The sequence below is a fragment of the Marmota monax genome, unplaced genomic scaffold (genome assembly GCF_021218885.2).
Source record: "Marmota monax isolate L192 unplaced genomic scaffold, Marmota_monax_Labrador192_F-V1.1 WCK01_AAM20220418_F8-fsc00024, whole genome shotgun sequence".
In the NCBI taxonomy this organism is placed as follows: Eukaryota; Metazoa; Chordata; class Mammalia; order Rodentia; family Sciuridae; genus Marmota; species Marmota monax.
The window spans coordinates 35606100-35631163 of record NW_026695224.1 but is presented as its reverse complement, the minus strand read 5'-3'; the positions used below and the strand labels follow the sequence as shown (position 1 = coordinate 35631163).

At 64.3% G+C, this 25064-nt stretch overlaps 1 protein-coding gene across 3 annotated transcripts in view; it reads left to right on the top strand.

Annotated features, from left to right (window-relative positions):
- Positions 1-280: 280 nt before the first annotated feature.
- Positions 281-25064, top strand: part of Piezo1 (piezo type mechanosensitive ion channel component 1) — a 47652-nt gene continuing 22868 nt past the window's right edge. For 2 of the 3 annotated variants that reach the window (XM_046435259.2, XM_046435258.2), the window contains exons 1-2: positions 281-435; positions 23077-23172. In XM_046435259.2, the coding sequence (XP_046291215.1) occupies positions 372-435; positions 23077-23172 (160 nt within the window). In that variant the 5' untranslated portion in view covers positions 281-371. Of the gene's footprint in view, positions 436-1409; positions 1429-23076; positions 23173-25064 lie in introns of those variants that run through there. The other variant, XM_046435261.2, reaches the window with a different exon arrangement.

Here is a 25064-nt window from a genome sequence, read left to right as displayed (position 1 = left end):
GAAGCGCGGAGGCGGGCACGCCGGGGAGGGCGGGGGCCGAGCTTATAAAGGCCCGCGGGCGGGCGGAGGGCGGGAGCCACCGAGCCGCCGTCCGGCCCAAGTCGGCCTCTGCGAGCCGCGCTGCGCTCCGCCGCGGGCAGGCTGACTCCCGAGCGCTCGGGCCCCGACCGTCGGCACCGGAGGGCGCGGCGCGTCCGGCCCGAGGAGGAGGCGGCGCGAGGGTCCCGGCGGGCCAGTCGGGGGTCCGGGCCGCGCCGCGCGGCACGTGCGGAGACCCGCCCTGTGCGCCATGGAGCGCCGACCCCCGGCCTCCGCGCCTCGCCCTAGCGCCTCGCCTTAGCGCCGCGGCGGCGCGACCCTGGGCCGTCCCCATGGAGCCGCACGTGCTCGGCGCCGTGCTGTACTGGCTGCTGCTGCCCTGCACGCTCCTGGCCGGTGAGTGGGGGGCGGCTGGACCGAGAACGGAGCTGCGTTCCGGCTCCCCATGTCCCTGCTGGGCCGCCGAGCGAGGCCCGCGGGGCCAGGGCTGCGAGCGGGCGGGAGGGCGCGGAGATTCCCCGGGACGCGCGGCCCTGGGCGCCCGCATTCCAGAAGCATGAGACCGCGGGCGGCCGCGGCGGGCCCGGCGCGGGGTGGAAGGGCGGCGGCGAGGTGCACCGCGGGCGCCCAGGACCTGGCGTTTGGGCGCTGGGAGGAGGGGCCCGGGGGAGGGGGTCTGTTTGTCCCTAGAAGAAGGGCCGCTGGGATGGTGGTGGGGTGGGGAGTAGGAATCTCTCTCTCTTTTGTGTTAAAAAAAAAAGTGCAAACTTGCATCACGACTTCCTGACCAATCTGGGAGCAGGCGGCTTCCTGCCTGGAGCTGTTTAATTTGGAGTTTTCCTAGCAGAACTAACGTCCAGGTCCAGCCCCGGGCACAGCCCCTGGCCCTGCCCCTGCTCCGTCTGAGGCAGTCCCTTGCTTTGGAAAAGTACTTAGGGTTCCTCCTGTTCCTCGTGCCCTTTTTGGCTCAGTTCCAGAGGACCTGGGACAGGCCTGTGCCCTGCTGTGGAACAGGGCCACCCCTGGAGGCTCTGGCCTGGCATCAGCTCCAGTGTGAAACCCTGGTCTGTCCCTTGCTTGCCAGAAAGCACAGCGCCTCCCCCCCCCCCCTTCTTAGCAGAACACCTCTGCAATCCTCCTTGCCTGGGCCTTGCCCAGGGCACAGTGCCCAAGAACTCACCCCTCCACAATCCCTCTGGTCAGCTCCGCCCCACATGTGATCCTCTGCAAGCCTGGGCTTACCCACAGAGAAACAGCAATTGGCCTTGGGAAAGCCTGTCTGCAGTGTGGACACCCTGGTCCTCCGTGGGGGGGCTCCTAGCCGCACGCCCTTCCTGAGCCTTCCCACCCCTCCGGGAGTTCACTGTCCACTCTGTTCTAGGTAACCAGGTAGGCTCCCTGAAAGCTGGGGACCTGGTGTGGCTCAGGCAGATAGGACTCAGCTCCCCAAATGCTGGGGACCCAGCACAGCCTGGACAGAGAGCACTCTGATTTGCAGCACCAAAAGGTGGCCAGATGTGGGGAGATGTTCAAGGCAGGAATTAATGGGAGCCATTGAGGTTGGAAAGGAGGGCTCTGGAGCTGTCCTCAATGTGGCCAGCCCTGTGAGGACCACGCCGCCTGGACTGTGCTCAGGAGCGCGCTGGGTCAGAGGCCCACAGTGCTGGCCTGTTCTCCCCTGTGCCTGTAGAAAGCCAGAGGACCAGATCAAGTGGCCTGGGCAGGCACAGGGTCAGAGTTTAGAAGCAGCTGGCCCCAGGAGCGTTCTTAAAGGGGCAGGCTCACCTGAGTCTGTCCTGTGGCACTGCAGCCCCTGGGACTCCAGCACTTTGATTTGGAAGCACCTGAGTTGGGGTTAGGCGGATCTTCCCTTTTCTTCCTCTGAGTAGGAGGGAGGGCTTCTTCCTGAAGGGGCTGCCCCTTTCTGAGGGTGGGCTGTCCTTGAGCAGAGGCTGGAGTTTTCTCTCACTGGCCAGATGGTAAATATTTTACATGGTGAAATATTCTTCTGATACTTTTCCAGTCCTTAGAAATGTGAAATCTATCCCTAGCTTGTGGACAGCACTGGAGCAGGCGGCAAGGCCAGGTCAGGTGGGCGGCAGGTCTGTAGTCCCGAGGGACAGCAGGGGCCTGCAGCCTCCTGGCTCCTTGCCACTCTGCGTGGGCCATGCACGAAGCTTTGGCTCTGGTGTCTCCGGCTGGGGGTTCCCACCCCGGCTGTTAGTCACCTGGGGAGCTTTAAAATTGATTGATGACTAAATCTCTGGACTTTCCGTAAACCTAAAATTGCCCCCAAATAGAGTTTTTTCATGAAAAAAGTTCTGATGCCCAGGCCACACCCCACCTGATCTGTGCTGGGCATGGGGCTGGGCCTGTAGCTGGGGGAGGGGACACCAAGCAGCCAGGAGCCCTGCCTGAGGACACCTGAGACTCTAGGCACTCCTGAGGGAGCCACTGTCCGGCTGATGTCAGGGTCCAGCTGGCCTGGCTGGAAGTGGGATGGGGGGGGGGGGCTCTCTTCTGAGGGCTTCTTCGCTCTGAGGAGTGTTGGTTCTGTGGTATTTTGGAAAGGAGGCCTTCAGAGGGATTAGTCACCTTGTGCTGGGTGAGAGTGTGAGTCATCCTCCGGCACCCAGCCCCCATGACACTCCCCCTACAGGATTACTACCTGAGAAGCTGGCAGCGACTGCCCCTGCTCCCCTGGGAACTGGGGTCATCTGGAGCAGCCCCACCCCTTGTCTCAGAGCCCTGGGTGATCTGGACGCAGAGCTGGAGCCAGCTTCCAGCCAGGCTGAGGAAGGACGGGGGGGAAAGGGGCCACCGCTCTGACCCCTGGCCTCGCTGGGCAGCCGGGAGCACAGCCATCAGCAGTGGCAGGGTGGTGCAACTGGACTGTGGAAAGCAGTGCGTTTGGACAATGTGGCTTCTGCTTTCGGGTCGCCAGTGGCACAGGCTGGTGGGCACACCCAGCCCGCTGGGGACGGCACCGGGGCAGGCCTGATTGCACGGAGAAGACAAATCCTTCTCCGATATTGATCCCCCCCCCCCAGCAGCAGAGACTTGTCACACTCCCCGGCAGCTCCACTGGGCTCTGGGCAGTGAGAGGACCTAGTAGGACTGCCGAGGAGCAGTGTTTGTGGGTGGCTGGATCTTGGGTCCCAGTGCCAGAACTTGGCCTCCAGAGCCGGGCGAGGTCCCACTTCCCATTGCAGCCCTGGGGGCTTCCTGCCGAGTGTCAGCTTCCTGTGTGGCAGAGGGGAGGGCCATTGCCTCCAGGCTGGGCCTAAGAGGCTGAAGAATAAACAGGACAGAGCCAGGGAGGGCCTGCCTACCCATTGTGCGTGTCTGGGGGAGGGACCAGGGACCCTGGAGCTGAGGCTAGACCACCGTGGTCTTCCTGAAGGTGGTCACTGGCGCTCGGCGCTGGGGAGCCAGGTCCAGCGGGAGAGTCCTGCAGAGGAAGCATCCTTGCTGGGTGGGTGGAGGTGCTGGCCCCTGATCCTGGCCCCGGGCTGCTTCCTGGGTGGGCCCCTCCTATGCTGGCAGCACTAGAGATGGAGGGTGGGCCCCCTCCCTCCAGGTCCCTCCTGTAGATCCTGACCGCTGTGGCCTTTTGACACATCTGTTGTAGAAATGTGTAATTAGGCAGTCAATTTTTTTTTTTAAATATATGCTTTTCTTATTACTAAGAAATGAGAACCTTTCCTCACTGTGAGGAATCCAGGCTTCAGTCTGAGCAGCTGGCCGCAGCTCCGAGCCCTGGTATCCCCACCCCCCACCCCCCCCACCCCCCCCCCCCCCCCCCCCCCCCCCCCCCCCCCGCCAGGCAGGCAGTCACGGCCGGCAGCTGGGCCCTGGGCCCTGGGCCCTGGTGAGGGTCTGTCGGGGTTGCAGCCTGTCCATTTGAGCCCTGGCCTGTCCTGCCCCTGGGCAGGGGCCACTCACCTTCCACACTCGCCCTCTCTCACCCTTTGAACCTGTCAGCCTCAGAGCAGCTGGACAGCCTCCTCTGCATCCAGAATCTGGACTGCAGGAAGTTTTCTCTCTAGCCCGAGATCCCCGAGGGGAGGTGACACCCTGGGGCGAAGCCTTTCCTTCCCTGAGTCCACACCTCCTGTCTGCAGATGCACCTGCAGGTGCTGGGGTGGAAGGTTGCTGGGAGGACAGGGGAGGAGGCTGCAGGGAGGTGCTCCTGGGCGGAGGCTCGGCTTGGCCTCTCCTGCTCTGAACGTGCCAGCCCTCACCCTCTTACTGGGCCTCAGTTTCCTCCCCTGAGGGAGGAAGGACTATGAAATCTTTAAGGTGCTTGTAGGTCTTTGATCTCTGGTCTCAGGCTGTGGATGTCAGGCCCAGGCAACAGCGTGGGGCTGGGGCCTCTCGCAGGAGAAGGGAAAGGCTGGCTGATCCTGGGGGCGGGGTGTGGGCCGGCACCCCCAGACATGCTGCCATCGGGCCTCCAGGGAGCACAGGGGAAGGGGCCTCCCGCCGCGGGGTGGTTCAGCACCCACGCAGGTCCCTCTGCTCTCCCTGGCCTCTTCCTGAGTCCTGAAGACCGTTCCTGTGTCCTCTTGTCCTTGTCTGTGGGAGGAGCTCTGGGTGTGCCAGGAACCTGGTACTGGGCTGAGGCCGTGGTGCTGGGGGTTGGCGCTCACTCCTCTCCAGCTGGCCTGAGTGTTCTGCAAGCATCCCAGCATCTGTCCACAAACTGCAGCTCTCTCCAAAATGGGATCCCCAAACAATGCCACCCCAAACAGGGTCCCTATCAATATCATCCAAAGTCGGGTCCCCTAATGCAGCCTAAAATAGTCTTCCCAGCCACACAGATGGACCTCCCTGCATACACCTAAGTGCGCAGGTGGTCAGGCAGACAGGCCTGGGCTGTTGCCCTGGCACCATGCTCTGAAGGCCAGGCCAGTTTGGGTGTGCAGAGGAGACCCGTGAGAGGGGAGTGCTGTGAGGCTGGGGAGAGGTGGACAGAGGGTCAGGGAGTCCTGTCTGGCTGGAGGGAGCCATCTTACTTTGAAAATACAGCAGATACTTCTCCCCATCCATTTACACAAATCTGGCCAAGGCTTAACAGCCATTCAAAGAGGAGGTTAATGAAGACTCAGATGAGTCTCAGGGAGCCACGCGTCTGGCTGCACCCGACCTGACCCCTCGACGTGTGCTTCTCTCGTGTGAGTGTGTGTGTGTGTGCGCGCGTGCGCATGCGTGCATGCATGCGCTTGGGTCGGGTTCATCCTGTGACCAGCACACAGATCACCCCCGGTAACTGACCAGAAGACGGAGCCCTTGTCATAGAGGTCACGAAAGCCTATGGGACGTTCATTATGGAATCTCCCACCCGTCTGTTTGGACTGGGGCCGGCTGCAGGCCTGTCCCTGCCTTCGCTGTCTTTTCTTTCAAGGTCAAACACCCGCCATTGTTGGCCGCCTTGTGGACGCCGACTCGCCTGGCCTGTGGGTCAGGCCGTTCTGCTTTCATTTTAGGAGCATATTTGTTTCTCTGGGGTGGACGCTGGGTCCCAGGGTGACTGTCTCCTTTGTGCATGAGGACCTGAGGCCATGCTCAGGTGGTCACTTTATATGCTGGAACCTGGCCACCCCAGGACAGTGAGCGCCCGCCATGCAGTGCCAGCTCCCTGTGTGATGGGCCCAGGGCAGCTGTCTGGCCAGGTCCTCCTCTGGTGACACTAGCCCCTGGGCTGATGTGCCCAAGCTCCCAGCTCCTTAAGCTGGTCAGGAGCCTCTGCTGAGTGGGGCGGGTCAGTTTTTCTGGTGTGTTTTAATGACATAATTATAGGGGGTATTTTAGGTTCCCTCTAACGGGCCAGCCGGGTTGGCGTGGCTGTTTACCGGGCTGGGAGTATATATAGTTGGGGCCACTTCTCCTTCCCTGGGTCAGGCTACAGAGGACAGTGACCGCCGCAGCCTCCTGTGGTTTCCTTGGCCATTGAACGGGCAGCTAAAATGGGCTGGGGCATCTGCAGACTTTGAGATCAGGAAGGGGCTGGGGCAGGGGCTGGGGCTGGGCCTCCGTCCCAGGCCAAGTCTGCAGCTGGGAGGACAGTGCAGGTGGCACCCCGTGACACCAGTGGTGCAGTGTGGTGGGTCCACCCTGCCTTTGCGTTCCTCTCCCCTCCTGTGCCTCTAGAGCCACCTGCCTTGGTCACCCTTCCTGGGAGTCCCCAGGGACAGAAGCAGAGGCACAGTGCCGATGCTGACGGGACCCTGCGGCAGAGCAGAGAAGTCCAGGCGTGGGTCCTGGCGGGCAGCCTTCTGAGGAGCAGGCCGTGGGCTGCTCTCTCACCTCTGGGTAGCCCCAGGGTCTGCACCCCAGGTCCGCGGGTCAAGTGGGCAGCACCAGGTAGGGTCCCCCCGCCCCGTATTTGATTTCTGGCTAAGGTTAGAACACCGTTCAACACACACCAGTGTGACATTGTCCACTCCACCTCGCCGAAGGGCTCTTGCTGTTTTCCAACTTCCTTTGCACTCGTTGGGCGCCACAGTGATGGCTGCCATGGCACGAGGCCCGTGAGTGCCTGGCTGGGTGCCTCTGGGGAGGCTGTGTTCTTGTGCATAAAAAGAGGGTCAGAGGGTGGCCTGATTGCCCAGGCTGCCCTGTGGGCGGGTGGGTGCACTGCAGCCTGGCCGGCCTTGGCATGAGCCCAGGCACAGGTCTTGAGCTGCTGTGGACGGCACAGCCTGGGGCCACAGCTCCCCAGCTTCATCCCGCCTGTCCAGGTGCAGCGGGGCACCATGGCTGGGTCTCGTCCTCTTCACCTCTGCCATTGTCTGACTGCCCCTTGGGTCACTTGGGTGCAGATCTGCAGCCCCTTTCCAGCGCCCGCTGTTCCCACAGCAGGCGGCTGTGTCATGTGCAGATGGGCCACTGACCCACAGCGTGGGCCTTCACTCTCGGCCTCCTCAGCATCCTGAGGTCAGTGGACGCAGGCACACCTCAGTGGCTTGCTGGGTCAGAGGGGTGTGTGACCCCAGGTGCCACAGCCACAGGTGTTGCCATGAGGCGTGCCACCCGGGGCCATGTCCACCAGCAGGTTGGTGGTGAGGGGGCCTGGCCGGTCTGTCCTGCGGCTGGTGTGTCTCCCTTTCTTACTGACTGTGTTGTCTCTTAGGTCTTCCAGCTGATTTCAAAATGGGCCGTTGGTCTTTGTTTTTTGGCTCTATCAGCCCCTGCGCCACCCACCTGCCCAGCTTCCCTCTCTGACCAGTTTTTGGCACCAGGGATGGAACCCAGGAGTGCTCCACCTCTGGGCTCCACCCCAGCCCTTCCTATTTTTTGTTTTGGGACGGGGCCTCTCTCAGTTGCCCAGCCTGGCCTCAGGCTTGTGATCCTTCTGCCTCCAGCTCCGATGGCTGGGGGACAGGTGTGGCCTCTGTCTAATCTTAATGGTGTCATTTAAGGATCAGGCACTTTTAGCTCAGATGACATCGGGCTAACTCGCCTGGCTACTGTCCAGATGTCCACTTCCCGCACAGTACCCTCTGCTCAGTCCTCCTCCCCGTCCACCAACCCGATCCTGCTCGGCCTCCAGCCCGCAGTCAGACATGGCCTCCAGCTGACCCCGACCCTTCTCAGCTGCTCTTCTCCTGGGTGTCACGGGCATGATGGCGTCCGCCCCTCTTTAGTGCGGCCCCCTGGGGGCCTCTGTAGAAGTCTGTTGGATGAAGCAGAGTGACCGACCGCAGGCTCCCTGACCCCCCACTGTCCTTGCCCCAGGCCTCGGGGAGGCCGTCCTGGTCCACTGCCTGTTCTCCTGCCGTCCCCTGCTGCATCCTGGTTTGCACCCTGCGCCGGGCACTCGGCTTTGCTCTCGTGGACTCTCCGGATGGCCCTTGTGGGCCAAGAGGCCCCTGGCCGCCATCACCTCCTGGTGCACAGATGAGCTCTCCTGTCCTCCTGTGGGACAGTCAGGCCCTGAGTGGGGGGTCTCCCAGGACCCACCGGTCCCCCACTGTCCAGTGAAGCCTGTCCCTTTGTCCTCCACTGCGTGAGTGGGGGCCGCTGGGCCTGCTCCTGGGTGCTCGGGGCCAAGCCAGCGGGGGATCCGGCCCTGCCTGCGGCTTCCGGGCTGCAGCCGTGCTCATGGCGTGTTCTCCAGCCTGCCTTGTCTCGTTGGGCAGGCCCCGCTGGGAGCCACCATCCTGTAGGTGGGAGGGAAGGCCAGCAAGGCTGGGGAGGTGACAAGTGGGCGTGGCCCCAGCTTCCAGGTCACGCAGCCCATCCCTGCCTGGTGACGCATTCCGCGCTGCAGGGGACCACGTTCCAGACCTTATCAGCGGACACAGACCTTCCCGGCCAGGGGAGAGGGCATCTGGATAGGCCCCAATCTCCGGAGGTCAGGGGTGTGGGGGAGGAGGCCGGCAGTGCGACAGGGTTGGGGGCCCTGCAGGGAGCTGTTGATCAGGGGTGATGGCATCTGAGGGACGCTCCACATGGCCAGACGTGGACCCCCGTGGGGGGCAGCTCTCCAGAGCGCATGTGTTCCCTGGCCTCTTTGTTCTGTGGCCTCTGCAAGGGGCCTCCTGCCTCAGTTTCCTCATCTTGTGAAATGAGGTGGCTTCCAGCGAGTGGGGGGGCCCCTCAGAGGTGGCTCTGGCCAGTTTGGACGCTGGAGGACACGCGGCGAGTGGGATCAGGCATAAGTGGACTGCTCTGGACCCCAATTCCAAGACAGCCTGGGTGGACACCAGCAGGGGAGGTGGGCCGTCTCCTCCTGGCCCACTCAGCAACCCCTGCCCACTCAGCTCTGGCCCTTAGAAGCTGGGGACCATCAGCAGCTATGACTCGTGGGGAGGTCCCAGCTGCTATCCCAGCCCCCCTGGGCGAGGTCAGGCTTGGGCAGGACCCTGCTGGAGCCTGGCCCCCAGTCCTGCGCCCCTCCAGCCTCCCACCCTGCCCCTTGAGGTCTCCGCGTCCCGCCCCGGGCTCCTCCACCGAGCTCCGTGCCGCCCACCCTGCTCTGCGGGGTGCCGAGCCTCTGTGCTGCTGATCTGAGATGCCTGTGTCACACTCCAGTCTAGACCCTGAGTGGCGCTCTGGCCAGTGACCGAGGAGCAGGTATAGCTGTCTGAGTGACCTCAGGAGCTCCTGCCTGAGGGGAGGGACCTGGGTGGGAGGTGCCCTGGGGCTGTGGAGGGCATCTGAGAGGCTGCGGCCCTGGCGACCTGACTCTGCAGGTACAGCCCTGGGGTGTCCAGTCCCCCTGCCCAAGGACCAGGCCTCCTGATGTGGGCATGGGCAGAGGCCACCCAGCCACAGGACACTCAGGGCCCTGTGTTTACGGGTGGTCATTTGTGACCCAGGGGCATTTCTCTTGGGACTGTGTTCTGAGTGGCGGCCCTGGCTGGACTGTGCTGCCTGAAAGCCAGGCAGTAGCGTCTGGTGGCGTCAGGGTGTTGGGAGTCTGAGGACCTTGGTTAGGAAGCTGTTCTCCCTTAGCCTGGCAGGGCAGCAGGCCTGGGGCGTGGGCAACAGGATGGGGACAACCCGGGCTGGCTTAGGTCTCTCCTTCCCAGCCTCCTACTTTCAGACATGGCTGAGTCCCAGCTCTGCTGCTGGGTGCTTTGGGGGACTTACATAGCCTCTCTGAGCCTTGAACCCTCAGAGAGAGTTTAAAAGTGGGACATGACAGGTAGGTGGCCCTCACGGGGCAGGGGGACAGAGCTCCTAGCTGGTGCCTGGCAAGGCAGGCCCAGCCCCGTGACTGTTATGTTGGTGGGGACTTTCCCATCCACCCGAGGTTTATTTTCTTTTTTTATCTCTGGTTGCAAGATTAGCAGCTGCCCGGCTTGGCCCATGGCTCTGAGAGACGCCCTCTGGGTGATGCAGGTGCAAACACCTTGCGGAACAGAACGTGGTGTGCGCTGGGGCTGCGGCTCCACCTGACCTCATCCCCGTCCTCATCTTGGGCCCCTGGGGCCACCTGTCACAGGCAGCGAGGGGAAGCCACTGGGGAAGTGGTGACTGGGACCCGGTGGCTGCCATGTGCTCCTGCCCTCCAGGGCTTCAGCGCCTCCCGGGCGAGGCCCTCGCCAGTCTCTGTGACGTCTTGCAGCTCACAACAGCCCGCTCTGAGTCCAGCCTGTGGCTCTGCTGCCCAGGCAGGAGCCCTGGGCCCTGCTGAGGATGACGTGTGACTGCGCGGGCTGCAGCGGGCTGGCGGTCACGAGACACCAAGTGTCCACTTGGGCTGCTGGGCAGGGGGTCCAGGCTGCCAGCAGCCATTCCACTGCAGTGGCATCAGCCCCTCCCACCCTTGACTTTAAGGGCCAACTGAGTGGACATTCGGGAGCCCTCGCTAGGGAGGACGCTGCCCAGCAGCCTCAGCTGGACACCTCTGGGCAGACTCCGCTTGCTGTGGCAGGTTGCTGCTCCTGGGTGGGGTGGGAGTTGCTGGTGGAAGGAGCGAGGCCCGGTGCCCACTGCAGCCACGTCCCTGAGGCCCTGACCATGGCAGGCCCTCCACTGGACCTTCCCCCGCTGTCCTCGGGTCCTCAGTAGCAGCTGCTGCCATCAGCCTGCCAAAGACGAGAGTCCAGAGAGTTCCCACGTCCACAGCTAGAAAGTGTCACTACCAGGGCCTGACCCTGGGCAGAGCGGCCGGTCACAGGGAGTGGGGGCAGCGGGCCTCAGAGGCCCTGGGCAGCTGGTGGGAGCACACGTGGGCCATCCTGTGGCTGCCTGCACCCGCAACTGGCTCTGGGCCCTGTGGGCTCTGTGTGTGTCAGGCTGTGGGAGGACTGAGTGGTGGCCTTTGGTTGGGAGAGAGGTGGCTGGCCTAGCCAGAGGGTGTCCCCACTTACAGATGAGGAGACTGAGCGTCAGAGAGACCGTGCAGCTGTGCAGGTGGGACCAGCTGCTGCAGCCGGGTGCTGCCGGGCCAGGACCAGCTCTGGAGCACACGGCGTCTCTAGCGCTGTTATGACCTGCCCCTTGTGGGCAGCAGCCCCCTGAGTGAGGGCTGCCTTTGTGCAGGCTTTCCCTGGCCGCGCAGGGCGGGGCTGGCTGGTCTGGGGAGGACGGTGGACGAGACCCAGTCCACTCCTTGCTTCCAGGAAGGGGCCCCATCGATCCCCGGCTGCTCCCCGGGGGGATGGACGAAGCGGAGATGGAGGCTCTTGGTCTCGAGGGACCAGACTGGGGGAAGGCAGTGCTCGGCCACGCTGGACCAAGGGAGCCCTCACCCTGTGGCCCCTGGGGACCCTGAGGACGTCTGTCGCTTGCTCCGCTGTTAGGAATCAGATTAGTTTTCCATAAAAACAGGATGTGGCGGGGAAGAGGCCGCCGCCGTCACTTTTCTCACTCCTCTTTTTCCAGGAACTGGACATATAGCCCTTGGCAGGACCGTCCCCGTGTCCACCCTCCTCCGCCGTGTAGGGAACAAGGCTCTCTGCTCTTAAGTGGCTACTTGATCTGCTTCTGCTCCCAGCTGGGGAGCTGATTGCATTGCCAGGAGCCAGGGAGCCTCTGTGGGGACCTTCACCATGGTCCCCGGGCCAAATTGGTCACCGAGGAGGGGAGCGGGCAGAGCCAGAGCCCAGCCCCTGCTTGGACCTCCAGGCCCTGCCCCTCCCAGGAGTCCACATGCACTGGGGCTAGTGGGTCCCTGCAGGCTGCTGCTCCTGGGGCTCTGTGGGCAGACCTAGGCACAGAGCCCAGAGGAGCCTGGCCCCCTCCGAAAACCTGTGGGGGCCGCAGGAGGGGTCAGTCCTGGCCAACTGGGAAGACTGGGAATATTGAGGGCCTGCAGAGAGGGGCCAGTGGGGGCTGAGTTTGAGGCCCCCTGGTCCCTGTTTCTCTGAACCCTGAAGGGGGGTGAGGCAGGCAGGGCAGACCCCAGTGGGGTGGCTCCGTGGCGTGGCTCTGTGGCCCTGCTGTGTGACCCTGACTGTGGCCTGTGGGGCTTGCTGTGGCACAGTCCCTCCTCTGTACTGTGACAGCAGTGGTGCCTCTCCTTAGGTGACAGGGTGACATGGCTCTTCCTGCCTGTGCAGGGCCCGCTGAGAGGGGGCTTGGAGAGGAGAAGCTGGAGTGGGGTGTCCAGCTGCTGGGAAGGGAGGCAGGACAGAGGCGGAGGTGGCCTCTGCCCACCCGTGCGAGCTGGGCCTCGGCTCCTGTCTGGGGGCACCTGGACCTGCCCAGACACCAGGGGGTGAAGCTGCAGAGCTCAGGATGGCCCCTCCAGGAAGGAGGTCTCTGGGAAGGGAGAGACCAGCCGCAGCTCCCCATGTCCACTCAGGGGGCCTGTTGATAGGAAGGATGGCCGGGGGGGACAGAGCCGGCCAGAGACCTTTCACAGAAGGGAAGCCGAGGCCTGCGGGGCCCAGGGAGGCGGCTGCCCGCTTTGTGCCCTCTGTCCCGGGGCGCCAGGCTGAGCTGCCGGGCTGGTTGTTTGGAGCCCGTGGTGTTGACTTTCCCTTGGTCACTTCCTGAGTGGTTGTTTCCACAGTACGTGGGGGGCCCCAGTGCTCCGTGCACAGTGGACACACAGCTCTTCTGAGCGGCCTGGGTCTGGCCTGGCTCTTGGGCTTCCCGTTGTTGCTGGGCAGTGGTTGCCCTTCTAGCTTTGCCCGCCTGTGTCCAGAGAAAACAGGCGTTTACTGTAAGAGACGGGCCCACAGGCGGAAGTGGGCAGGGTGGCCGGCCGGCCAGGAGCTCCAGGAGATGCTGTGCTGGCTCCGTGGGGCAGCAGCCAGCAGCGCTGGCCTTGGCAGCTGCGGGGGCCCTTCTGGGAGCCCCCAGAGCTGACCAGCACCTGCCATGTTGGTGTCTGACCCACCTCGGGCACTTGGTGGCCAGCCCCAGGGTGGGACCCCAGCCCCCTTATCCCAGTCAGAGGTAGTGTGTGGGGTTCCCCAGCCCAGGTGGCCCTCTCTCCAGCTCTGCACACACACTCCGGGACCACCTCCTTGGGCAGTGTCCCCCGGGCAGCAGATAGTCCTTGAGCTGGGAGACCCCAGAATCACCTCCATTTTAACAAAGGGAAACCAAGCCAGGTGGGCCAGATGCCGGACCCAGCTGGACCGTGCCCCTGTGAGGTGGACGGAGCCCTGCCCAGCCCCCTCAACCCGGGTCGGGGCTCTGAAGGCTGCCGAACCAGGGAGCTGCCTGTACCCACTCCCTGCCGGACTTCCTCCAGAGGGCAGTGACCTCGCCTTCTGCTTGGCCCACCAGGGAGGCAGCCAGGTGGCATCCCTTCTCGGAAGGCCCTCGAGAGCAGGACCAGCCTGCACAGGTCCTACCGGACGGGCTGACAGGCTGCGTGAGTCATGGGAGGGGACCCTGAGTCAGCACCCAGTGTTGCATCCTGGCCTGGCGCTGCTGAGGGGCCTGGGCAGCTGGAGCTGTCCAGCCAGGTAGCCCTGGCCCAAGGGGTGGCAGTGAGCACACTCCAGCAGCAGAGTCTGTCTCCTCCAGGACAAGTGCTGACGGTCATCCTTAGTGGACACCAGTGTCTATCCCCTGGGGAGACACCGGGCTGAACCGAGGCCACAGCCGGAGAGCCCAAGGGTGGTGGCCAGCCTCCGTGCGCCTGCCGTGAGCTGTCACGTTAGGGAGGCACCCTCCGCGCGCCTCAGGCATGACGTCCACATCTAGCAGGTTGTGCCGGTAGATTTTGATGGCTGGTTGTGTGGCCTGCCACCTGCTTCTCCTCCCAAGGGGGGGTTCCGAGTCCATGTCTCCATGGGGGGCGCGTCTGCAGCAGGTGGGGGTGAGCCTGAGACAGTGACGCCCGCTGAAGGTCAGGTCCCCTGTGTCAGGCCCAGCCCCGCGGCAGGGCCTTGGCTCTGACGCCCCCCATAGGGGTCCTTGCCCAGGCAGGGAGCCGAGACGGGACTGGGCCTGCCCTCCATCACCGCTTTACCACCACGCGGCCTGCGGTGGCCACCCCCGCCCAGCAGTGGGCTCCCAGCCCCAGGGTCTGCCCTCAGGGTTCCGCCAACCTCGGACCAAAACATGAGGGAAATTCTGGGAAGTTCCAAGAAACAGAACTTTAATCTGCGTGCTCAGAACACCATGCTGCATGCCTGGGAGTGGACAGCGTGCGGCCACCCTGTCCAGCCCCCTCCAGCCCTGTCCAGCCCTGCGTCTCGCTGATATGTGGCCATGTGCCCTGAACTCTGGCTTCCCGAGACAATGCGTGGTGACAGCTGTCGCTGACGTGGGGTCAGGTGGCATGACACCCAGAGGGGATGCAGTGCCCGGGAGGGTGTGTGGTTGATGCAGATATACCGTCTTCTAGAAGGCTCCCGGGCACCCGGGGTGGCTATCCATGGGGCCCGGGGGCCAGTCCTTCACAGATCTCGAGGGGCAACTGTATTTGTTATTCGGGGTCCTGTGGCAGGTCTGGACCCCACCCTGACTGATGCCCAGTGCTCGTCTGCTGTGGGGGCCAGCTCCCCACTGCAGTGTGCAGGTGCCTGGGGCCAGAGTTCTGGTGGTCTCTCCCGTGTCCCCAAGGCTGGGTGTCCTGAGGTGGAGCATGGAGGCCGAGAGCTGGCCTCCCTAGGAGTGAGGTGCGCAGGGCCCCTCTGCCCGGCACCAGCCTGGTGTGTCTGCCTATGAGAGGGGCCTGGTGGGCCAGGCTCAGCAGCCTCAGAGCAGGTGGGTCTGGGGGAGGCTGGCAGCTGGCATTTCCCTGTGTCTCCAGGTACCTGGGACAGAGCTGTCCCTGTCAGGTCCTGCCATCTCAATTAGCCAGGAATGCTGGGGGCGGTGGCTCCAGGTCACTGAGCAACTCTGTTGACACAGCTTGGTGCCAGTCCTTCATGCTGATCAGTGTGTCCAGGAGGCCTCTGGAATGTGCTGTCCAGTCTAGAGACGTCACCAACTGTGACCTGCTCTGCACAGTCCAAGACTCAGCTGGTCAAGGGCTCCTGATGACGAGGTGGGGCATCCGGCACACCTCTCCCCAAGCCCCCACGTTTTAGATGGAGAGACAGAAGGCCACAGAGGGGTGGCAGGGGCTTGCCTCTGGCCTGAAGCTGGCTTTGCCCTGCCTTAGGCCACCTTGTCCACCGAGGAGCCCTCCAGGGAACCTGGTCCCAGATGGGGCTGTGACCGAGCTGACAGGGCCCACTGCCTGCCCGAGGTGGCCGCTCCCATGTGGCTTCCTCCTCGGCTGCCAGCTCACCAGCCGGGCACAGGACAGGACTGACTTAACCAGGAACTGCATCATCTGGCCCTGCACCCGGCCTTGGCTGTCATGTGCCGAGGGCTCCTCTGTCCCCTGCCTCCAGGGCTCTGGACGTTAGGCAGCCACTGTCAGGAGCCCAGGGTCCAGGTGGGCATGTGTGTTCGGGTCAGCTTGCTCCCAGGAGAGAGCCAGGGGGACCCGTCTGCACACTGCTGGTGGGCTGCGGCTGGACAGCTCTTCCCATCCAGGTCCAGGTGGGGCCAGGTGCAGGACAGCAGGCCAGGCTGTGAGAGAGAGGCCCTGACGTCCACACCTGCACCCCGTGCCTCAGTTTCCCCGGCTGGCCCATGATGCAGTAGAAGTCTCCACCCTGAAGGGCTTGCTGGGCGCTTGGCCCTTGCTTCTGCTGCCCTGCGTGCCTGGAGAATCACCTGGCCGTGACAGGCTTACGGGGTCTGTCTCCGCCCAGCTGAGAGCTTCCCGAGATGTACCCTTTCCTTCGGGCTGCAGGGATCCCTGGGGGTCCAAGCTGGCCATGATCTGGAGGGCAGTGGCCTGTGGGTCAGGTGAGGACAGTGGACAGGGCTTACTGCCTGAGTGCCCCTGGCGGGCCCCAGGGATTGTATGATGGCTGAAGGCAGAGACTGGGTCTGAGACTGGCCCTCAGGTGTCACCGTGAGCAGGGCATGGAGTCCCTCCTGGCCCACCCCCCGGGCCCCCGGTGGCTCTGCTGGCCCACTTCCCTTTCCAGTGCTGGGGACTTCTGGGCGGTTCTTCCTGGGGCCCTGCCCCCACCCCCGCCCGCCTATTTACCTGTGCTGCCCGGATGGCCGCCCAGATAAACCTGCTACCTCCTTCCTGCAAGGCTGGACTGGAGGAGGTCCGGGGCTGGCATGGAATGCCGCCCTCCCGTGCCCTGGAATCCACCCCTCCTCCTCCATGTTGAGGGCCATCTCCAGCCGGTCAGGGTGGCCCCAACTGGTGCTCAGAGTGAATACCGAGGCCTCCATGGGCTGTGGTCCTTTTCAGGGAAGGGCAGCAGGACACTGGAGAGGCTGTGGGAGGGCTGAGCTGACCGGCAGGACCAGCTTGGTCCCCCACGGGGGCTTTGGGGTGTCCTTGTCTCATCCCCAAGTCCTAAGCACCAAACATGCATCCCTGCCCACCTGGACCTGCCTGGCCAGCAGGATGCTTGCCACATGGGGGAGCCACTGGTCAAGGCCTGTGAACTGCCCCTGCTGATGCCCCGGAGGGGCAGGAGCCGCTCTCCACGGAGCTGGGCAGTCCAGCACTCTGGGCTGGGAGCTGGGACAGCTGCTCAGGCACGCCCCTGTCACCACTGGGGAGCTGCCTCCTACACAGGAATTGCCCCCGGCTCATGCGAGAATCTCAGGGCCTCACGCCCACTGGGCCCTACAGACTGTACCTGCTTCCTGGCCAGCAGCTGTCCCTCTTGCCCCCTCTATATGGCCATGTGTTGGGGCCTGCTGTTTTTTTGTTCCCTTCAAGGCCACCTTATCTGCAGCTGGCCCCTACTGTCCTGCGACCCTTCTGGGTAGTCACCATGGGCTGAGTGTAGCGGGGAGGGACCTGGCTGTCCAGTCCAGTGGGTTCAAGCAGGAGGACATGGTAGATGTTCATGGGTCCTTTGCTCTTGGGGGATCCCTCTGTGCCCAACCCACAGTGGCCATGAGGCCACCCTCAGCCTTGGCCACTCTGGCTTCATGATACCCCTGTGTGGGGAGGAAGCCCGGCTGTTGGTGACCTGCCTCGTGCAGGTCAGATGAGGCATAAAACCGCGTTTCCTGGACACCGTGCTAGTTAAACCCCGGACACTTGGCTAATTAAATGCTCTGAAAGCGCTTCGGGGCCCTGGGCTGCTTGGCGCGGCTCCAAGTAGGTAAGACTGTTTCCTGCCTGTTGCTCGCCCAGTCCCCACGTGTCCTGGCAGCCTCCAGGAGGCCTCCTGCCCTCCAGCCGTGCCCACCCTCGACCCCGGCAGACTCCTCTCCCACAGTCCTGTGCTCTCTGCCGTGTTCCCAGGCGCTCGCTTTGTGAAGTGGGAAGTGCTCCCTCCAACACCGTCCTTCCTGCAGAAGTCCCCGGGTCCCCAGCCCCTTTCCGCGCAGCTCCACCTCTGCTGGCTGTCCACGGCCACACTGCCTGGGCTGGCCCTGACCGAGGCAGGTCCTCAAGGCTGGGACATGCCCTGGCAGGCCGGCTTCTGTGCCCACTGCAGACCTCACACCCCTCTGCGGCAGGGCAGGGCCGGTCCAAGCCCTCCAGCCTCCTCTCTTTTGTCTGTGCCTCCTGCGGGAGGGCAGGGCACAGGTGTGGCCACTGGCCTGACCTCAGCTCCAGCAAGGAGCCGGGAAGAGCTGGCCGCTGCTGGAGCTCCCTGTGCCACGTCCGCCCTGTTCCTCCTCCGCTCTGCTCACCCCACCCGCTGGCAGAAGCCTGCCCTGAAGTGTTCATGGTTCTCTGGCTCAGCCACAGACCTTAACATCAGCCCACGTTAGGCTGAGTGCCCCCTGAGAGTTGGAGGGGGCCGGGGAGTGTGGCCGGGGCCTGGACCAGGCCCCAAAATCTGGCAGCTATCATTTGGGACTCTGGTTGTCCCTGGGCCCCATCCACTGTCTGCAGGAGAAGGCAGAGTCCAGCAGGTGCTGACTGAGGCCTGGGATCTAGTCTCCCGTGTCCTGGGCAGTGTCCCCACTTGACCACCCCCATCTGGGCTACTTCCTCCGACAGTTCACTTGTTCACAATCCGGTGAGGCATGAAAATGTTCCTGTGGGACCCAGGCCCTCCCCAGAGCTCGGCAGAGTCCCTCTCAGCCGTCCGGTGTGGATGTGCATGTGCGTGTGCAGGACCGAGGCCGAGGCTGCGGCTGCGGTAGCTTTCCTACAGCAGGGACCACAGTGGGTGCTCTGCTCTGTGGCTTGCACTGCACCCTTGCACCCCGGAGGTGGCTGCCTGTTGCCCACCCGGGTGTGTTGGATGACAGTGTGATTCTCAGTGGCCAAGCAGAGGTTGGGTTTGTCCCTGGTGAAGAGGCATGAGGGACTGGGCATGAGCCATGGCCGTCTGCAGGGCAGGTCCGGGCACACGCTGGGTCCCAATGCATGTGGCACTGCCCAAACTCTGCTGGGGGACATGGGGGCCGTTCCTGAGCTATGGCTTGGGGTGCCAGGTCTGCCCGCTCTGTCCCATCACTCCATGGCCACGTTTCAGATGGCAGTGTGGGCTGTGCATCTTCGGGCCAGAGGAGAAGGGGGTCATGTGAGCTGCTGTGGGCATCTGGGGGGCAGGAGCCCCTCACTTGGCTCTGGCGGGAACAGAGGTGGTCCCAGGCCAAGGCACTGCCCAGGCAAGCTTGGAACGGCAGGACACTGGCTGGCTGGAGAGAGAAGGCCACAGGCTGGGCAGACAAGAGGCCCAGAGTGGGGCCTCGGAACCAGACCACAAGTTGGATCTGCTCTGGGAGCTGTGGGGTCACTGTTCCTTTCCGGCCATCTCTTGCAGGAGGAAGGCAGCACTGGCCACTGTGTTATGGACACAAGGCTGAGGAGTGAGGGCCTGGGGAGTTCCCTCCTGGATGAGGTGCTCTGCTCCCCACTGTGGCCAAGTGGTCCAGCCCTGCCCCCTTCCTCCACAGCAGAGGCATGAGGGTGGCCAGGGTGCCTGGCCAGGCCTTCCTGAGGCATCTTCTTGGGTCCTCTGGAGTCCCGGACCCCTCCTGCGGCCGGGGTGCCTGCTGGAGCAGGGCCCTGCTCGGACTGGAGACGAGTCTCTTCACGGGCACCTGGGCTAGGTCTGCCTGCCTGTGGAAGGGCACACAGGGAGCGCAGCGTCCCCCAGGAGTGGGCAGCATGGTCACCACTCTGCCTGGCCCCGCCCCAGGTCCACCCCCCAGAACTGACTGGAACCACCAGGTCTTGACCACAGGACACCCCCATTTTGGTGCCAGGGATCAAACCCAGGGCTTCAAACACCTGGCAAGGGGCTGCTTCCAGGGACCCAGTGTGGGCATCTGCATGTCCCTCCTGTGGCTGGTGTCATGGGGCAGACCATGGCTGCCCACTCACAGGAAGAGGACTCAGGCTGCCTGTCTAGTGGCCGTGGCCCCCTTTGGGCAGGGAGGGTTCCCCATGTGATGCGTCTTCCCTGGCAAAGACCCCCGCCCCCCCTCCTGGACCTGACGGTCACATCGCCCCTGCAGCCGGATCAGGGGGAGAAGTGACCCGGGACGGTGCACCCCTGGGCTCTAGGTCTGGCCTCCTGACCTCCGCAGCCGTCCTTGCCCCCAGTTCCTGTTCGTGAAATCTCTGGTCGCCTGGGGGGCTCTGCCTGAGTCCAGGGCTGCCCGGCAGCGGCCCTGCCCTGCAGTAGGGACTGGAGGACCCCAGCCCTGGCCTGGCTCTACTCTGTCACGCCAGGGCCTTTGCCTGGCCCCTGCTCACAAAGCTCCCCACAGGGTGGCTCAGCAGCAGCTACCTCCTGGCCTGGGGTGCCCAGGAGCTAGGGCCACCGGCAGCTGCCCTAGCCTCTGCTCCTCTCTGCACGCGTCTGCCACCCGCCCTGCACCGGCTGCAGACGCCTGGCGCCGCAGCCCTTCCTGTTTCCCAGAGGCCCCTGCGAGCACACTGATGTGCTGCACACCTCCCTCCAGCCCTGTCCTGCCTGGCCTGTCCGCGATGGAGGAGCCTGAGGCTCAGGGCAGGTGTCTTGCTCAAGCTCCTGTGGGGACTGGTGAGCCAGGATGTGGGCTCTTTTGTCCCCCGCTGGGGCCTGGGCCAGTGCCAGCCCCGGGGGACGGGTCTCAGCCACTGCACCCTGGCCGGGGTCCTCTGCAGCCCTGTCTTTGGGCGTGGGCAGGACGTCCCGGGAGGGGCTCTGTGCTTTCCGCCCAGCTCTTCCCTTCCCGACAGCCCCAGCTGAGCAGCCGCTTTCTGGCCTCGGTGGGGCTCTGTGCCTGGAGGCTGGCTCGGGCCTTCGGAGGTCCCTGAGGGGCCAGGGGGTGCTGGCGCCAGACCCCCCAGCCCCCTGGTGCTGGTTCAGCAAAGGCGTGTTCCCGTGGGGCCCTGATGGGAAGGCGGGGGCTGCCAGACCCCCGCCCGCCCTGGTGGGGACCCCTGAGTGTTCCCACCCTGCAGCCAGCGTCAAGGGCAAGAGCAAGGCCGCAGTCACATGGATGCATTAGAGCAGCAGCGCCGCAGCCCCGGCAGCCTGGGTCACAGCCAGCGGCCTGTGCTCTCCCCATGCCCTCCCCCAGAGCCCGTTTCCTCGCCTGGACAGTGGGGAGGGGGCGCCCTGGCTCCTGCTGGCCTGAGGCCACCCTGCTGTGCTGGACCCTGAGGCCATACAGCTGAGGGAGGACAGGCTAGAAATGTCCTCCCAGAGCCCTCTCTGTCCCCCACTGGGGGCTGGAGCCAGTGTGCTTGGCCTTCCCTGCTCAGGGCTCCCAGGCGGGTGTCCCAAGCTGTCCAGGAGCCACGGCTTCCTGATGCCAGCTTCCTGGCAGGGCTAATGGCAGAAGATGGAGTCGGGGAGGCTGGCCAGGCGCGTGCCGCAGGGCCAGGTGGGCTGTGCTGGGAGATACCCCTGGGCCCCAGAAAGCTGGAGATCAGCTGGGCGCCCTGAGCCTCAGTGTCCTTCTCTGTACTGGGGAGGACGTCACAACCTGGGTGTGACTGGACTGCTGCCACCGCGGCTGTGCTGAGGGAGGGAGGGGGAGGGTCCCAGGGTGGGGCAGCACCCCCTGGCGTTCCAAGTGCCCCCCACTCCTCAGCTCCAGTCTCCTGCTCTTGGCAGATGGAGCTGCCCCGGCCCCCCGTTCCCAGCTCCCCCTCCCCTATCTTGCTCTCTGTCCTTGGCAGCAGACCACCCTGGGACCAGCCCTGCCCGCCACAGCTTGGGCCTGGTTCCTGAAATCCTTTATGGGTTTCAGGGGCTATTTGTTGTGTTGGTTAAATCCCCATCTTACCCACTGTAGTGCACGGGTCGGTGCTCAGCTCCAGGGCCCCTTCAGGCTTAGCCCTTCCCTGCCCACTGCTTCAGGGGCTGTTTAGTAAGTGGGCTGGGCAGCGTAGGGAGACACACTGGCCCCGCTCCCCGGCTGCCCCGCTTCCTGGAGCCTCCCTATGCCCACACCCTGCTGGGCCCCTGCTGCAGGCTTGGGTCACCAGTACTGGGGCACGTGGACCAGCTCAGGGTCCGTCACTCCTGGCCGATCAGACCATGGGCCCCTCGGGGGCAGGACTTGCAGCATCTGTCTCAGGAGAAAGTCGCTGGGGAGGGTGGACAGATGGGTGGATATGTTGGTGGGCGTCCCCTGGCTGGAGAAGCCCCCCCCCAGGCTGGTACACGGGGAACGTTGCCTGCGTGGGCTGGCACGGGTAGTCAGGGTAGTCGGGGAAGGCCCAGGGCTGAACGTAAGTGCATTTCCTCCTGCCTCTGGGCCAGATCAGACCGATTCTTGGTGAAAGTGTCTAATTGTTGGAAACTCCAAGTTCAGGGAGCTGGGCCCATTGCTGTTGCTGGAGGAGGGGGAGGAGGATGTGCCCCGACTCCAGGGACCCTGCAGTGCAGAGGGAAGAAGGCGCCGTCCAGCCAGGACCCTCTGTCCCACAGAGGTCTTGTGGGGTTGGGCATGTGTATCCCCCAGAGGCCCTGGGGAAGGGGGCCCTTTCTGGGTAGGACCCCAAGCTTGGGCGGCTTGGGGTGGGGTGGAGCCCTGAGCCAGAGGTGCTCCACAGGCCGAGACTGGTCCAGTGGCTCCGTGCCCTTCTGATCTGAAGGCAGTGGCCACCGGCTTATTTTAGACCACTCCCTGCTGTCACCTGCCTCTTGGAGGGAACCATCTTTGTTGCCAGCTCCTCTCTGAGATCAGGCGAGTGGCCACCATCTACACCAGCTTAGCCACTGTGGGCTCCTGGTCCTCACACCTGAGGTCTTGGGGACTGAGAATGGACCGTGGAGGGTGGCCCCCTGAGGAGGCTGCTCTGGGTTCAGGCTTCGATCCTGTCCCTCGTGGTGGGACAGCAAGGGATTGATGTCACCTCTGCTGAGCGCAGAGGTTGGGTTGTCCTAGAGGGGAATGGGACTCGTGATGCGTGGTGGCACCTGCGTCTCTCTGGCCTGGGGTGGGTCAGGCTGAGGTCAGCATGGTCCGTTTCTAGGAGCAGGGAGGTGGCTGTGGTCCTGGGGTGTTGTGGGTGGTCATTGCTGCTGGGGCCAGCTTGGGATGCATGGGGCCACTCCAGGCCTGGCCTGCCCGCTGTACCCCAGCCTTTGCTGGTGGCCCCCACTCCCCTGGTGCTAAGTCCCATCTCCTCATTCCTGGGAGCAGACTGGCTCAGCTCGCGAGTGGCAGGCCTCCTGCCACTGGCGTCCAGCCCTCTTCCAACCAGGCAGACATCGTCAGGACGGTGTGGGGGCAGCATGGGCATCAGGGAAGCTGGGTACTGCTGTGGGCACGGGCACCCTCGGGCAGAGCAGTGGGGAGCCGGGCTCCACACTGTGGTTCCGGTCAGTGGCCTGGAAAAGGCAGGGCGGTGATGGTGGAAGGTGGGTTGGTCAGCAGGCGCTGGGTGGGCAGGAGGGGCCCGAGCCATGCCCGCTCCCAGTAGCCCCCACGTGGGGCTGGAACTCAGTGGCACGTGGCAGATCTCAAGGACACAGCTTCAAGGAGGAGGAAAAGCCAGGAAAACTGATCAGGGCCTTGGTGCCCGCCCTCAGGGTGCCGCCTGTGCGGCAGCGGTGCACGGTCACAGGGACGTGGACACGGTCGGAGGAGGTGCCTGTGCGTTGCGCACAGCCCGGGGTGGGGGGGCGCTTGGCCAGGGTGCACACTCGCTGACCGCCTGTCTCCCTCCAGCTGCCCTGCTGCGCATCAGCGCCCTCTCCCTGGTGTACCTGCTGGTCCTGCTGCTGCTACCCTGGCTCCCAGGCCCCTCGCGGCACAGCGTCCCAGGTAAGGCCCACGCACGGAGCGGCTCCTCGGGTCAGCTGAGGTTTCCGTTGTGCACTGTAGAACCCTAGATATTTCAGGGCCTTTTCTGTTGAAGGTGGTGGTGGGGTAGTGGGGCAGATTCCCCCCTTGTCCCTGGGCGTCCCAGAGCCAGTGGCCCCTGGGTGTCCTGTCCTGCAGAGGCCCAGGTTTGACTGTTCCCTGGCATCCTGTGGCCTCGGTGTCCCTCAGACCACCTGTGTGTGGGGAGTTGGGCCACTGTGGCTTAGCCAGGATCTAGCTGGGTAGGGACACATCTCACTGGGTGGTGGGCAGGCCAGCCACGGCACTGTGTCCACAGCTCCAGGGGTGGCGTGGAGGCCAGGTGGCAGGCTGGTCCCAGCAGGCCTGGGAGCAGAGGTTCCATGCAGCAGGAGGATGGGCCTCCTGAGGGGGCCTCCCCTGGGCCCTCTGCCTGCACTATGGCCGCCTGGTGTCAGTGTGTGCCTTTGAACAGCAGAAAATCCCCAGACACATCCCCAAGGCTGCCCCAGGCGGGGACAGGTCCTCCGTCGGCCTGTAGGCTTGGAGGTTGAAGAGGCACCCAGGGCGTGGAGGGCCGCTGGGAAGGCGACCACCAGAGCGAGAGCAGCCACCTGGCAGAGATGGGCATGGAAAGCAGCAGAACAGGCCTGGGGGTCAGCGCCCAGGGCCTGTTGGTGCTCAGGACCCATGGAGGGGTGCTCCTGTCCCTGGGCACCATCCTTCTGGAGATGCTGGACACAGCAGACTGGCTGTGAGGGGCCTCCAGGTGTGAATGGACCTCTGACTGCCGCGGCGAGTCTCCATGACCGACGGGCTGAAACCCCGGCTCGGTTCTGGAGGCCGACCCAGCGGGCTGCAGGCTACAGTCTGGGCCGGGCTGTGCTGCTCAGGGGCTCCCGGGGCAACTGGCCTCCCTGACTGCTGGGGCGCCCCACTTCCTGGCTCGTGGCCCCTTCTTCCTTCAAAGCCAGAGCTGGCCAGCAGCTCTCGCGTCCTGCCGCGTGCCTCCTCTTCCCCTCTGGTGACCTCGAAGTCCCCTGTGTCCAGGGGTGGCGAAGGTCAGCTACCTTCACCCCAGGTGCTGTGTGAGGCCCTGGGCCACAGGGGCCAGAGATCAGGAGAGGGACAGCTTCGGGGTCCGCTGTTCTACCAGCTGTGGGGGAGGGCCACCTTCTCTCTGGCCGCCTCCCTGCCTCTCAGGGTCCGGCCCAGCTCTGGTGTTTTGGAGTGGGCCCTGGTCGTGGAACACGGGCAGAATTTGGGTCCTCAGCACAGGTGGAGGTCTAGGAACGGCTGGGACCGGGCCTGACCCCACCAGCACGCTCGGCTCGGGCAGCTGGGCAGCGGTGTGCTGGAGCCGGGTGGGAAGCGGTCTCCTGCCAGGCGGGGAGGGCTCCCAGCAGAGGGCTTGGAAGGCAGAGCTGGAGGACTTCCCCGCCTGACCCTCCATCTGTCCAGCCTCAGAGGCCCTTCAGGGACAGAGACGCTGCCAGTTTTTCTGGGCGGGAGAGAGGAAAATGTGAGGCCTGTAAAGGGCCGCTCAGGCTGATGGCTTGTGCAGCCCCTGGCTCTGGCCCTGGCCCTGTGGAAGGTCTGACGCTGCCCGTCCTGGTCCCCACGTAGGCGTTAGCCTGGCCCTCGGGCTGTGCAGGGAGGAGCCCTGGGGGTCAGCTCCCAAGCCTGCTTGCCATTTAGGGCTCAGGGAAGCGCCTCCCCAGGCTGCCTCTGCTCCCTGGAGAGAGACCCCACCTTTACCCCACAGGTCCTCTGCTCCCTGGAGAGAGACCCCACCTTTACCCCACAGGTCCTCTGCTCCCTGCAGCCTCCCCAGACCCTTTCCCTGCCCCCAGCCCAGCTGGGCCCTGGGAAGC